This window comes from Salmo trutta, unplaced genomic scaffold (genome assembly GCF_901001165.1).
Source record: "Salmo trutta unplaced genomic scaffold, fSalTru1.1, whole genome shotgun sequence".
Taxonomy (NCBI): Eukaryota; Metazoa; Chordata; class Actinopteri; order Salmoniformes; family Salmonidae; genus Salmo; species Salmo trutta.
The window spans coordinates 87210-100970 of record NW_021822812.1 but is presented as its reverse complement, the minus strand read 5'-3'; the positions used below and the strand labels follow the sequence as shown (position 1 = coordinate 100970).

At 45.6% G+C, this 13761-nt stretch overlaps 1 protein-coding gene across 2 annotated transcripts in view; it reads right to left on the bottom strand.

Moving 5' to 3' along the window:
• Nucleotides 1-795: 795 nt before the first annotated feature.
• LOC115184997 (1-phosphatidylinositol 4,5-bisphosphate phosphodiesterase beta-3) overlaps nt 796-13761 on the bottom strand; it is a gene marked incomplete at its 5' end in the record, with an annotated part of 42049 nt that continues 29083 nt past the window's right edge. Inside the window, 13 exon segments of one of the 2 annotated variants that reach the window (XM_029745590.1) lie at nt 796-1460; nt 2049-2135; nt 2768-2825; nt 2931-3020; nt 4774-4850; nt 5789-5948; nt 6298-6407; nt 6620-6729; nt 6877-6918; nt 8033-8168; nt 8450-8544; nt 10514-10618; nt 13149-13248. In XM_029745590.1, coding sequence (XP_029601450.1) covers nt 1161-1460; nt 2049-2135; nt 2768-2825; nt 2931-3020; nt 4774-4850; nt 5789-5948; nt 6298-6407; nt 6620-6729; nt 6877-6918; nt 8033-8168; nt 8450-8544; nt 10514-10618; nt 13149-13248 — 1470 coding nt within the window. 2 annotated transcript variants of the gene reach the window in all.

Genomic DNA, 13761 nt, shown 5'->3' with positions numbered 1-13761 from the left:
GAGAGAGAGAGAGACAGAGAGACAGAGAGAAGAGACTGAGAGACAGACAGAGAGAGAGAGAGAGAGAGAGAGAGGAGAGGAGAGATGAGAGAGAGAGAGAGAGAGAGAGAGAGAGAGAGAGAGAGAGAGAGAGAGAGACAGAGAGAGAGATAGATTCTGAGAACGTACTGTACTTGTCTGTGTTTGTTGCGTGGTTCCTAGAAAGCCACGGCCGGAGCAGAGCATCACACAGAGTTGATTATAGTCCACATATGGGCTGACCCTGCCCCCCACACAGGATGTCAATTGGATGACTACAGGGGTCAGAGGTCAATAACTCATCCTGACCAATGATAGCTTGCTCTGTCTGTGACGTTATTTCCACATCATCCCTCTTTCATTAACGCTCTCTGTTCATCCATCCATCCATCCATCTAATGAATGTATCCCCCAGCCGCAGATCAGGGGATTAGTATCTTAGTTATTATATCATGTAGCGTTAGCATCATGCTACGCTAGCTCGGAGCTAGCGCTGCCCACAAGTTCCTTCTGTAAACGTGGAACATTTCATTGTTAGCTGTAGGCTTTGTCTCGCCAACAGCAGAGAATCTCAGTGATAGAGGGGTAAACCCCTCACTACCGCCGACACAACACCCCCATCTGGCGGTCCAATCTGTGTACTGCACCTCAACACAGACAGCCAAGTTGTGTCTCAAATGTTTTTGGTGCTGAGGTTCACTTTTTGGCTTTTCCTGACCCTCCAATCTCGAAAGTCAAAACATCGCCAACCATTCAGATAGTCCAAACAGAAACTACTCCAAGTTGAACCACCAGCTTTAAATGTGGGACAGATAGTGGTTAAGAGAAGCTACACTTTTAGTTTTGGGACAAATAGTGGTTAAGAGACAAAATCTCTGACAGACATTGATGAGAAAAATATACATATGCAAAGAAATCTGACGAATTAACAGAAAATATATATATATTTTAACTTTGGTTACTTCGTCTCTACCTCTAAAACCCTGGATAGAAGAATTGAACAAATCAACATCTTAAGAAATTTTATCAAATAAAAAATAAAATTACAATTAAAAACAAATAAAAAAATGAAAACAACAAAAATACTTTTTTCCACCAACTAAAGCCCAAGAACAATTATGATAAAATGGACATAATTAAATTCACACCATGGTCAACTCTACATCTGATTGGACAGGAGTAGAGGAAGAATCCACCACTGAGGCGATGTCATTGTCTAGGCTCCTATTCCAGGCGCTGCTATTGGGCGTTAAGGGTAAAGTGGGCGTGGAGCAGTTGGAGGGCGTGCCTGAGCTGGAGCTAGGGCTGCTATGATTGGATAAGGAAAAGAGGGCGTCGCTGCAGAGACCTTTGGACTCCAGTACAGTCTGCAGATATTGGCAGATCTCCTCAGGGAGACCCTGGAGCTCCTCCACTAAGTCCTGCTCCAACCGGGCCCTCAGCTGGAATGTAAATCATTTTATTTATTACATAAAGCCATACTTCAACATGAAATGATCCCGTTGCTCAAAAAAACGATCTTTAGGTATGTTGTTCATTAGTTGAATGTTAATAAAATGCCCCAGAAATGGTGCATGTCGGCTGTCAAGTTTTCAGTACAGAGCAGAAACTGTCACGATGACGACTTTTGCCTCGTATGTTTGAAGTTTTAAGGGTCGTGTCTCTTACCTGTGTGTGTGTCTCACCTGTGTGTGTCTCTCACCTGTGTGTGTGTGTGTCTCTCACCTGTGTGTGTGTCTCTCACCTGTGCGTGTGACTCACCTGTGTGTGTGTGTGTGTCTCTCACCTGTGTGTGTGTGTGTGTGTGTGTGTCTCTCACCTGTGTGTGTGTCTCTCACCTGTGCGTGTGTCTCACCTGTGTGTGTGTGTCTCTCACCTGTGTGTGTGTGTGTGTCTCTCACCTGTGTGTGTGTGTCTCTCTCTCACCTGTGTGTGTGTGTGTGTGTGTGTGTGTCTCACCTGTGTATGTGTGTGTGTGTGTGTGTGTGTGTGTGTGTGTGTGTGTGTGTGTGTGTGTGTGTGTGTCTCACCAGGGGTTTCTCCTCCTCTATGTGCCGCAGGACTTCTCTCTGACCAACGACCAACTTTTCCTGACGTCTTAACTGGGCCTCATCCAACTAGAGAGAGGGGAGAGAGAGGAAGAGGGAAGAGAGAGGGAAGAGAGAGGGAAGAGAGAGGGGAGAGAGGGGAGAGAGGGGAGAGAGAGGGAAAGAGAGTGGAGAACGAATAGGGGGGAGAGGGAAAGAGAGAGAAAAGAGAGAAAAGAGAGAAAAGAGAGAAAAGAGAGATGAGAGAGATGAGAGAGATGAGAGGGGAGAGAGGGGAGAGAGAGAGGGGAGAGAGGGAAAGAGAGAATGGGAGAGAGGGAAAGAGAGAGGGGGGAACAAAGAGGGGGGAGAGAGGGGGTGAAGAGGGAGGGAGAGAGAAAGAGAGGGGATAATGAGAAAGGGAGTGAGGGGGAGAGTGAGGGGGATACCGAGAAAGGGAGAATGAGGGGGAGAGAAAGAGGGGATAACAAGAAAGGGAGAGAGGGGGGAGAAGGGAGAGAGAAAGAGAGAGTGAGGGGGAGAGAGAGAGTGGGAGAGAGAGATTGAGGGATTGAGTGAGAGATGGATATTGACATCATAAAGGGAGACAGCTGACAGAGTAGAAAGGAGAGGTAATACTCAGACGTGTGTGTGTGTGTGTGTGTGTGTGTGTGTGTGTGTGTGTGTGTGTGTGTGTGTGTGTGTGGCCTGCACACACTTACCCGGCGGATTAAAGTGACAGAGTCTGAGATATGCTTCCTGTTGATCTCATTCTGTTCCCTACAAAGAGAGAGAGAGAGAGAGACAGAAAAGTTGGAGACTGTAATTACCTTTGAAAATGATACACACACCCACCCACGCACTGATACACACACACAGACTTACGACTCGGCCTTGTCTCGGTCTCTGCTCTTGGCCTCGATGATGCTGTTCTGTCTCTTCCTGTCCAGAATCTTCTGAAGATCCTTCTTCTCTCTGTAAACAATAACAACAAATACACAACAACAACAACATTACCAGATCATCAACAACAACGGTACAACCAGATCACCAACAACAACAACAACAACCAGATCAACAACAACAACAACGGTACAACCAGATCACCAACAACAACAACGGTACAACCAGATCACCAACAACAACCAGATCAACAACAACGGTACAACCAGATCAACAACAACAACAACAACGGTACAACCAGATCAACAACAACGGTATAACCAGATCAACAACAACGGTATAACCAGATCAACAACAACAACAACAACAACGGTACAACCAGATCAACAACAACAACCAGATCAACAACAACAACAACCAGATCAACAACAACGGTACAACCAGATCACCAACAACAACAACAACAACGGTACAACCAGATCAACAACAACAACAACCAGATCAACAACAACAACAACCAGATCAACAACAACAACAACCAGATCAACAACAACAACAACAACAACAACGGTATAACCAGATCAACAACAACAACAACCAGATCAACAACAACAACCAGATCAACAACAACAACAACCAGATCAACAACAACAACAACCAGATCAACAACAACAACAACCAGATCAACAACAACAACAACGGTACAACCAGATCAACAACAACAACAACGGTACAACCAGATCAACAACAACAACAACAACGGTACAACCAGATCATCAACAACAACAACAACAACGGTACAACCAGATCATCAACAACAACAACAACAACAACAACAACGGTACAACCAGATCATCAACAACAACAACAACAACGGTACAACCAGAACAACAACAACAACAACAACGGTACAACCAGATCAACAACAACAACAACGGTACAACCAGAACAACAACAACAACAACAACAGTACAACCAGATCATCAACAACGGTACAACCATATCATCAACAACGGTACAACCAGATCAACAACAACAACAACAACGGTACAACCAGATCAACAACAACAACAACAACAACACAACCAGATCAACAACAACAACAACCAGATCAACAACAACAACAACAACAACCAGATCAACAACAACAACAACAACAACCAGATCAACAACAACAACCAGATCAACAACAACAACAACAACAACCAGATCAACAACAACAACAACAACGGTACAACCAGATCGACAACAACAACACAACCAGATCATCAATAACGGTATAACCAGATCAACAACATTTCAAAAAGACAGAAGGGCACCTTTAATCCTTAAAAGTAGAACACAGCTTGCGATTGCATCAGACCAGGAAGTGATTCCAGCAGAATAACTGACTAGGTACATTGTGAGTAATAAAGTTGTCATGATAGCTGATGTGTGGTCAGAGTTCTGGTACAAAGGTCGTCATCTAAGTGGTGGATGAGGCCAGTTTCCTTCTTACAGTGCAAGTGCTTTGAATGCTGGAAAAGCTCTCCAATGAATCCAATTAATTATTATTAGAAATGATCAGAAAACAGTATGTTACAAAACAAATCAAATGTTATTAGTCACATACGCATATTTAGCAGCTGTTATTGTGGGCGTAGTGAAATGTTTGTGTTTCTAGCTCCAACAGCGCAGTAATACCTAACAATTCACAACAATACACACACATCTAAAGGTAAAGGAATGGAATTAAGAAATATCTAAATGTTAGGACGAGAAACCTCTCACATAATAACTTCATGACAGGTGAAACAGTGGGTTTAAATAGGTAGAACCATCTTACCTAGCACAGATGTCCTTGAGTTTTTTCAGTTGAGCCGGCTGGCATTCCTGGGCCGTCTCCTCTAGTTTCTGAGACAGCTGGAGCACATAGTAGGAGGGCTGAGAGAGTGTGACCACTTGTAGGTGTGTGTGTGTGTGTTTCTCGTAGGTGTGTGTGTGTGTGTGTGTGTGTACCTCTAGTGTGTGTGTGTGTGTGTGTGTGTGTGTGTACCTCCTGTAGGTGTGTGTGTGTGTGTGTACCTCCTGTAGGTGTGTGTGTGTGTGTGTGTACCTCCTGTAGGTGTGTGTGTGTGTGTACCTCCTGTAGGTGTGTGTGTGTGTGTGTGTACCTCCTGTAGGTGTGTGTGTGTACCTCCTGTAGGTGTGTGTGTGTGTGTGTGTACCTCCTGTAGGTGTGTGTGTGTGTGTGTGTACCTCCTGTAGGTGTGTGTGTGTACCTCCTGTAGGTGTGTGTGTGTGTGTGTGTACCTCCTGTAGGGTGTGTGTGTGTGTGTGTGTACCTCCTGTAGGTGTGTGTGTGTGTGTACCTCCTGTAGGTGTGTGTGTGTGTGTACCTCCTGTAGGTGTGTGTGTGTGTGTGTGTGTACCTCCTGTAGGTGTGTGTGTGTGTGTACCTCCTGTAGGTGTGTGTGTGTGTGTGTGTGTACCTCCTGTAGGTGTGTGTGTGTGTGTGTGTGTACCTCCTGTAGGTGTGTGTGTGTGTGTACCTCCTGTAGGTGTGTGTGTGTGTGTGTGTGTGTGTACCTCCTGTAGGTGTGTGTGTGTGTGTACCTCCTGTAGGTGTGTGTGTGTGTACCTCCTGTAGGTGTGTGTGTGTACCTCCTGTAGGTGTGTGTGTGTGTGTGTGTGTGTACCTCCTGTAGGTGTGTGTGTGTGTGTACCTCCTGTAGGTGTGTGTGTGTGTGTACCTCCTGTAGGTGTGTGTGTGTGTACCTCCTGTAGGTGTGTGTGTGTGTGTGTGTACCTCCTGTAGGTGTGTGTGTGTGTACCTCCTGTAGGTGTGTGTGTGTGTGTACCTCCTGTAGGTGTGTGTGTCTCTTCTTTCTCTCCAGTGAGTGTTGTTGTTGTCGCAGTTTGAGGAGCTCCTCCATCTGCCACTCCCTGAGCTGCACTGTCTGTTTCCGTAGCTGCACCTCCAACGCGGTCAGCTGCCTCTGCACCGGCTCTGCTGACTCACTGACACACACACACACACGCACACACGCACACACACGCACACACGCACACACACACACACACTGTGTCTCTCCCTCTTTTATCACTAGGAACCAACTCCCAGGTCTCTAGATACTTGCTGTAGTTCTGAATGGACAGGGCTGTATTCACTAGAACCAAACGGAACCAAATGGAACCAACCGACCTACATTTTGTCCAAATAGTAACTCTTCCTATTTGGAGTAAACGGTTACGAAATGATTTGCTACAAATGTCTAGCCAATGAATACAGCCCTGAGTTAATGGATTGTTTGGAATCTCTTCCTCCTCTTCATCACCCATCCTGCCCCTCTTCATCCCTCCATCTTACTTCTTCTTCATGCTGGATTTCAGGTGTTTCTCCATCTGACTGCGTTGTTTCTGTGTGTCAGAGTGGAGCTGGCTAAAGCGACTCTTCTGCTCCTTACTCAGGGACCATACCTGTTAACACACACACACACACACACACACACACACACACACACACACACACACACACACACACACACACACACACACGTGTCAAAATGTTAATTAATCACAAGCAGTATTTGTTACCGATGAATAAATATATTATTGTTGTTTATTGGTAAGATCTCTGCTAGTTAATGTTTCCAATGAGAGACGGATGTGACAGTGACTGGCAGTCTAACCTTCTTCAGGTGTTTCTTACGGAGCTCTTGGAGTTCTTTAAACTGTTTGTTTAACAGCTTCAGATATGACTTCTGCTGTTTCAGCTCTTCAATAGACTGAGCCTGGAGATCTGAGAGAAGGGGGAGAGAAATGGGGGAACAGGGAGAGAGGAAGAAACAGTGGAATTATCCGATTGATTTGGCCTCCCACCACAAGATGGCGATAGTGAGTTCCGTCGTGTGATGTAACGTAGATGAGAGGAAAGGGGAGTACTTACTTGTCAGGACTATCGCAATAAGATCCTCTTTCTGGCCTGAAACTTGGAGACAGGGACATAACATGACTGGTATGTATATTAGACAGCACGATAACATGACTGGTATGTATATTAGACAGCACGATAACATGACTGGTATGTATATTAGACAGCACGATAACATGACTGGTATGTATATTAGACAGCACGATAACATGACTGGTATGTATATTACACAGCACGATAACATGACTGGTATGTATATTACACAGCACGATAACATGACTGGTATGTATATTACACAGCACGATAACATGACTGGTATGTATATCACAGCACGATAACATGACTGGTATGTATATCACACAGCACGATAACATGACTGGTATGTATATTACACAGCACGATAACATGACTGGTATGTATATCACAGCACGATAACATGACTGGTATGTATATTACACAGCACGATAACATGACTGGTATGTATATCACAGCACGATAACATGACTGGTATGTATATCACACAGCACGATAACATGACTGGTATGTATATTACAGCACGATAACATGACTGGTATGTATATTACACAGCACGATAACATGACTGGTATGTATATCACAGCACGATAACATGACTGGTATGTATATTACACAGCACGATAACATGACTGGTATGTATATTACAGCACGATAACATGACTGGTATGTATATTACACAGCACGATAACATGACTGGTATGTATATCACAGCACGATAACATGACTGGTATGTATAGTACACAGCACGATAACATGACTGGTATGTATAGTACACAGCACGATAACATGACTGGTATGTATATTACACAGCACGATAACATGACTGGTATGTATATCACACAGCACGATAACGTGACTGGTATGTATATCACACAGCACGATAACGCTTCACACTTGATAGCTTCACAATAATACACATTTAACGATGACCAACAGGATACAATTGTGAAGGGAAATAATGTCTGAAGAGATGGCATTGAATTGAAGTGGCTGGCGGGCGGAGACATCGGACAACATGCTCGTTATAATAGCTGGGATGGAATCAACGGAACGGCATCCGTCTGATGGGGTCGATACCTTTCCGTCCTCGTAACACCTCCTCCCACCAGCCTCCTCTGTAACAACGTAGCCCTACCTGGACCAGGTGAGCTGGTGAAGTCAACGATGTCATCGACGGGGGCGGGGACGGGATGGGGGGGGAAGGGGATCTTCACAAGGGGGGCGTCACCCTCCAAATCCCGCCCTCCCTCCTTTGGCTGCTCAAAAACATTCTATACACACACACACACACACACACACACACACCAGAGTGAGACGGTAGCCAGGTCAACATAACCTAAGCATTATAATGGATGGCATTCTAGACTTATTCCCAGACATGATGAGGAAACGAACATGTACTTATGCAATCTGGTTGACCTCTTTAACTTGTAACTCATGCAGTGGCGGGCCGGTGTTCATAGTAATGGCACCCTTACTGCTGGGCCTTCATCAGAGCAGCTAGCTGTCTCTCTGCCTATCAGTGTGTGAGCGTCTGTGCGCGTGTCCTCACCTCACTGTTGTCCTCCATTAGAGAAGCCAGCTGTCTGTCTCTCTGGACCAGGAGACTGTAATGTTTCATGGGGTTGGTTAAGGCCTCAGCATACTCTGTAACACATGTTTCATGGGGTTGGTTAAGGCCTCAGCATACTCTGTAACACATGTTTCATGGGGTTGGTTAAGGCCTCAGCATACTCTGTAACACATGTTTCATGGGGTTGGTTAAGGCCTCAGCATACTCTGTAACACACGTTTCATGAGGTTGGTTAAGGCCTCAGCATACTCTATAACACATGTTTCATGGGGTTGGTTAAGGCCTCAGCATACTCTGTAACACATGTTTCATGGGGTTGGTTAAGGCCTCAGCATACTCTGTAACATGTTTCATGGGGTTGGTTAAGGCCTCAGCATACTCTGTAACATGTTTCATGGGGTTGGTTAAGGCCTCAGCATACTCTGTAACACATGTTTCATGGGGTTGGTTAAGGCCTCAGCATACTCTGTAACATGTTTCATGGGGTTGGTTAAGGCCTCAGCATACTCTGTAACACATGTTTCATGAGGTTGGTTAAGGCCTCAGCATACTCTGTAACACATGTTTCATGGGGTTGGTTAAGGCCTCAGCATACTCTGTAACATGTTTCATGGGGTTGGTTAAGGCCTCAGCATACTCTGTAACACATGTTTCATGAGGTTGGTTAAGGCCTCAGCATACTCTGTAACACATGTTTCATGGGGTTGGTTAAGGCCTCAGCATACTCTGTAACATGTTTCATGGGGTTGGTTAAGGCCTCAGCATACTCTGTAACACATGTTTCATGGGGTTGGTTAAGGCCTCAGCATACTCTGTAACACATGTTTCATGGGGTTGGTTAAGGCCTCAGCATACTCTGTAACATGTTTCATGGGGTTGGTTAAGGCCTCAGCATACTCTGTAACATGTTTCATGAGGTTGGTTAAAGCCTCAGCATACTCTGTAACACATGTTTCATGGGGTTGGTTAAGGCCTCAGCATACTCTGTAACATGTTTCATGGGGTTGGTTAAGGCCTCAGCATACTCTGTAACACATGTTTCATGGGGTTGGCTAAGGCCTTAGCATACTCTGTAACATGTTTCATGGGGTTGGTTAAGGCCTCAGCATACTCTGTAACACAGAAGGTACACACACACACACACATTTGTTGTTGCATTTAAGTGCAGAAAAGGATGTCATGAAAGTAATTTCCTTAGTAGGTGATGTCAGAGTTCAGCTAACGTGAACGAGTTCTCCCAGTAAAAATGTAGGGGCGTATTCATTACATCTTTCAACGGAAACCACTAACTGATCACCATTTCATTACCAAACGGAATGAAAACGGAGAGGGACCAACCCGAACTTGTCCAATAGAAACTTTCTGTTGCAAAACGTTCTGCAAAAGAAAATATTTTGGGGGTTACGGGTAGTGCTGTCCCAGGGGGTTACGGGTAGTGCAGTCCCAGGGGGTTACGGGTAGTGCTGTCCCAGGGTAGTTATGGGTAGTGCAGTCCCAGGGTAGTTATGGGTAGTGCAGTCCCAGGGTAGTGCAGTCCCAGGGTAGTGCAGTCCCAGGGGGTTACGGGTAGTGCTGTCCCAGGGTAGTTATGGGTAGTGCAGTCCCAGGGTAGTTATGGGTAGTGCAGTCCCAGGGTAGTGCAGTCCCAGGGTAGTGCAGTCCCAGGGGGTTATGGGTAGTGCCGTCCCAGGGGGTTATGGGTAGTGCCGTCCCAGGGGGTTATGGGTAGTGCCGTCCCAGGGGTTTATGGGTAGTGTGGTCCCAGGGGATTATGGTAGTGTGCGTTCACCCTGGTGTCCCTTAAGAATGTAGTCCTAGAGGGTTATGGATAGTATAGTCCGAGGGTTATGGGTAGTGTAGTCCTAGAGGGTTATGGGTATTGTAGTCCTAGAGGGTTATGGGTAGGATAGTCCTAAAGGGTTATGGGTAGGTTAGTCCTAGAGGGTTATGGGTAGGTTAGTCCTAGAGGGTTATGGGTAGGTTAGTCCTAGAGGGTTATGGGTAGTGTAGTCCTAAAGGGTTATGGGTAGTGTTGTTTCTTACCCTGGTGTTCATTAGGAACGTAGTCTTGAGCCTCGGTATAGACCAGGAGGGAGGGCAGCATCAGAGGTTGGTTCATCTCGTTCTTCAGGCTGATGTAGTGGTAACCTACACACACACACACACACACACGTTCAAACATCCCAAGAAAACAACACATCTCATAGTATTAGAGGTGATTCACCAGTATGATAATAGATTGAGAAGGACCGAGCACGCCCCCATTCTCATCAACGGGGCTGTAGCGGAGCAGGTTGAGAGCTTCAAGTTCCTCGGCGTCCACATCGCCAGCAAACTAACATGGTCCAAGCACACCAAGACAGTCGTGAAGAGCGCACGACAAAACCTATTCCACCTCAGGAGACTGAAAAGATTTGCCATGGGTCCTCAGATCCTCAAAAGGTTTTACAGCTGCACCATCGAGAGCCTCCTGACGGTTGCATCACTGCCTGGTATGGCAACAGCTCGGCCTCCGACGGCAAGGCACTACAGAGGGTAGTGTGTACGGCCCAGTACATCACCGGGGCCAAGCTTCCTGCCATCCAGGACCTCTATACCAGGCGATTTCAAAGGAAGGCCCTAAAAATTGCCAAAGACTCCAGCCACCCAAGTCATAGACTGTTCTCTCTGCTACCGCACGGCAAGCGGTACCGGAGCGCCAAGTCTAGGTCCAAGAGGCTTCTAAACAGCTTCTATCCCCAAGCCATAAGTCTCCTAAACATCTAATCAAATGGCTACCCAGACTATTTGCATTCCTCCCCCTCCCCTCTTCTATGCTTTTGCGTTTCTCTGTTATTATCTATGCATAGCCACTTTAATAACTCTACCAACATGTACATAATTACCTCGACATCGGTGCCCCCCGCACATTGACTCTGTACTGGTACCCCCTGTATATAGTCTCCACATTGACTCTGTACCGGTGCCCCCTGTATATAGCCCCGCTATTGTTATTTACTGCTGCTCTTTAATAATTTGTTATTCTTAGCACTTACTTTTTTTTAAAGGTATTTTCTTAAAACTGCATTGTTGGTTAACTTCATTGGGATAGGGGGCAGCATTGGGACGTCTGGATGAAAAGCGTGCCCAGAGTAAACTGCCTGTTTCTCAGGCCCAGAAGCTAGAATATGCATATAATTCATAGATTTTGATAGAAAACACTGAAGTTTCCAAAACTGTTAAAATAATGTCTGTGAGTATAACAGAACTCATATGGCAGGCAAAAACCTGACAAAAATCCAACCAGGAAGTGGGAAATCTGAGGTTTGTAGTTTTTGTGATTGCCTATCCAATATCCTTTATCTATGGGGTCAGATTGCACTTCCTAAGGCTTCCACTAGATGTCAACAGTCTTTAGAAAGTTGTTTCAGGCTTCTATTGTGAAAGGGGAGAGAATAAGACCACTCAAAGCAGGTGGCTCAGCTGAAAGCCTTTAGTTATTTATCGCGCATGGCCGTGAGCGCGAGCTCCGTTCCCTTTCCTTTCTAATGACAACGGAATTGTCCGATTGGAATATTATTGAAGATTTATGATAAAAACATCCTAAAGATTGATTATATACATCGTTTGACATGTTTCTACGAACTGTAATGGAACTTTTTAGACTTTTCGTCTGGACTTTGTGCTCGCGCTTTGTGCATTTGGATTACTGGACTAAACGTGCGAACAAAAAGGAGTATTTGGACATAAAGATGAACTTTATCGAACAAAACAATAATGTATTGTCTAACATGGAGACCTGGGAGTGCCATCAAAGGTTAGTGATTAATTTTAACACTATTTCTGACCTTTGTGACACCTCTCCTTGGTTGGAAAATGGCTGAATGGTTTTCTGTGGCTAGGCGCTGATCTAACATAATCGCATGGTGTGCTTTCGCCGTAAAGCCTTTTTGAAATCTGACACAGCGGCTGGATTAACAAGAAGTTTATCTTTAATCGTATGTATAACACTTGTATCTTTCATCAATGTTTATGATGAGTATTTCTGTAATTTTATGTGTCTCTCTGCATTTTCACCGGATGTTTTGTTTGAGACAATGCATTTCTGAACATAAAGCGCCAATTTCAAATGAGGTTTTTGGACATAAAGATGAACTTTATCGAACAAAACACACATTTATTGTCTAACATGGAGTCCTGGGAGTGCCATCCGGTGAAGATCATCAAAGGTTAGTGATTCATTTTAACACTATTTCTGACCTTTGTGACACCTCTCCTTCTTTGGAAAATGGCTGTATTGTTTTCTGTGGCTAGGCGCTGACCTAACATAATCGCATGGTGTGCTTTCGCCGTAAAGCCTTTTTGAAATCGGACACTGTGGCTGGATTAACAAGAAGTTTATCTTTAAAATGGTGTATAATACTTGTATGTTTGAGGAATTTTAATTATGAGATTTCTGTTGTTTGAATTTGGCACCCTGCAATTTCACTGGCTGTTGGCGAGGTGGGACGCTAGCGTCCCGAACGATCCCAGAGAGGTTAAAGGCATTTTACTGTAAGGTCTACCTACACCTGTTGTATTTGGTGCATGTGACAAATACAATTTGATTTTAAAACAGAATATTGCAAGTAAATCCCCATGGCAACAGATTCCAATATGTCTGAATGGCTGACTCCAGCAAACCGTACTCAGCACTGACCAGGGCGGATAGTTGACACAGGGCAGATACGATGTCCCAGGAACTTCCCATTCTCCTCAAACACGGCGATCCTCAAAGACGCCAGGGTGGGGAGGACCACCTAGAGAAGAGGAGGGGAGTCGAAGAGAGATTATCAGGACAATCCTCAGAGACACACCAGGGTGGAGAGGACCACCTAGAGAGGACCACCAAGAGAGGAGAGGACCACCTAGAGAGGACCACCTAGAGAGGAGGAGAGGACCACCTAGAGAGGAGGAGAGGACAACCTAGAGAGGACCACCTAGGGAGGACCACCTAGGGAGGAGGAGAGGACCACCTAGGGAGGACCACCTAGAGAGGAGGAGAGGACCACCTAGAAAGGAGGAGAGGACCACCTAGAGAGGACCACCTAGAGAGGAGGAGAGGACAACCTGGAGAGGACCACCTGGAGAGGAGGAGAGGACCACCTAGAGAGGAGGAGAGGACCACCTAGAGAGGAGGGGAGGACCACCTAGAGAGGACCACCTAGAGAGGAGGGGAGGACCACCTAGAGAGGAGGGGAGGACCACCTAGAGAGGACCACCTAGAGAGGACCACCTAGAGAGGACCACCTAGAGAGGAGGAGAGGACCACC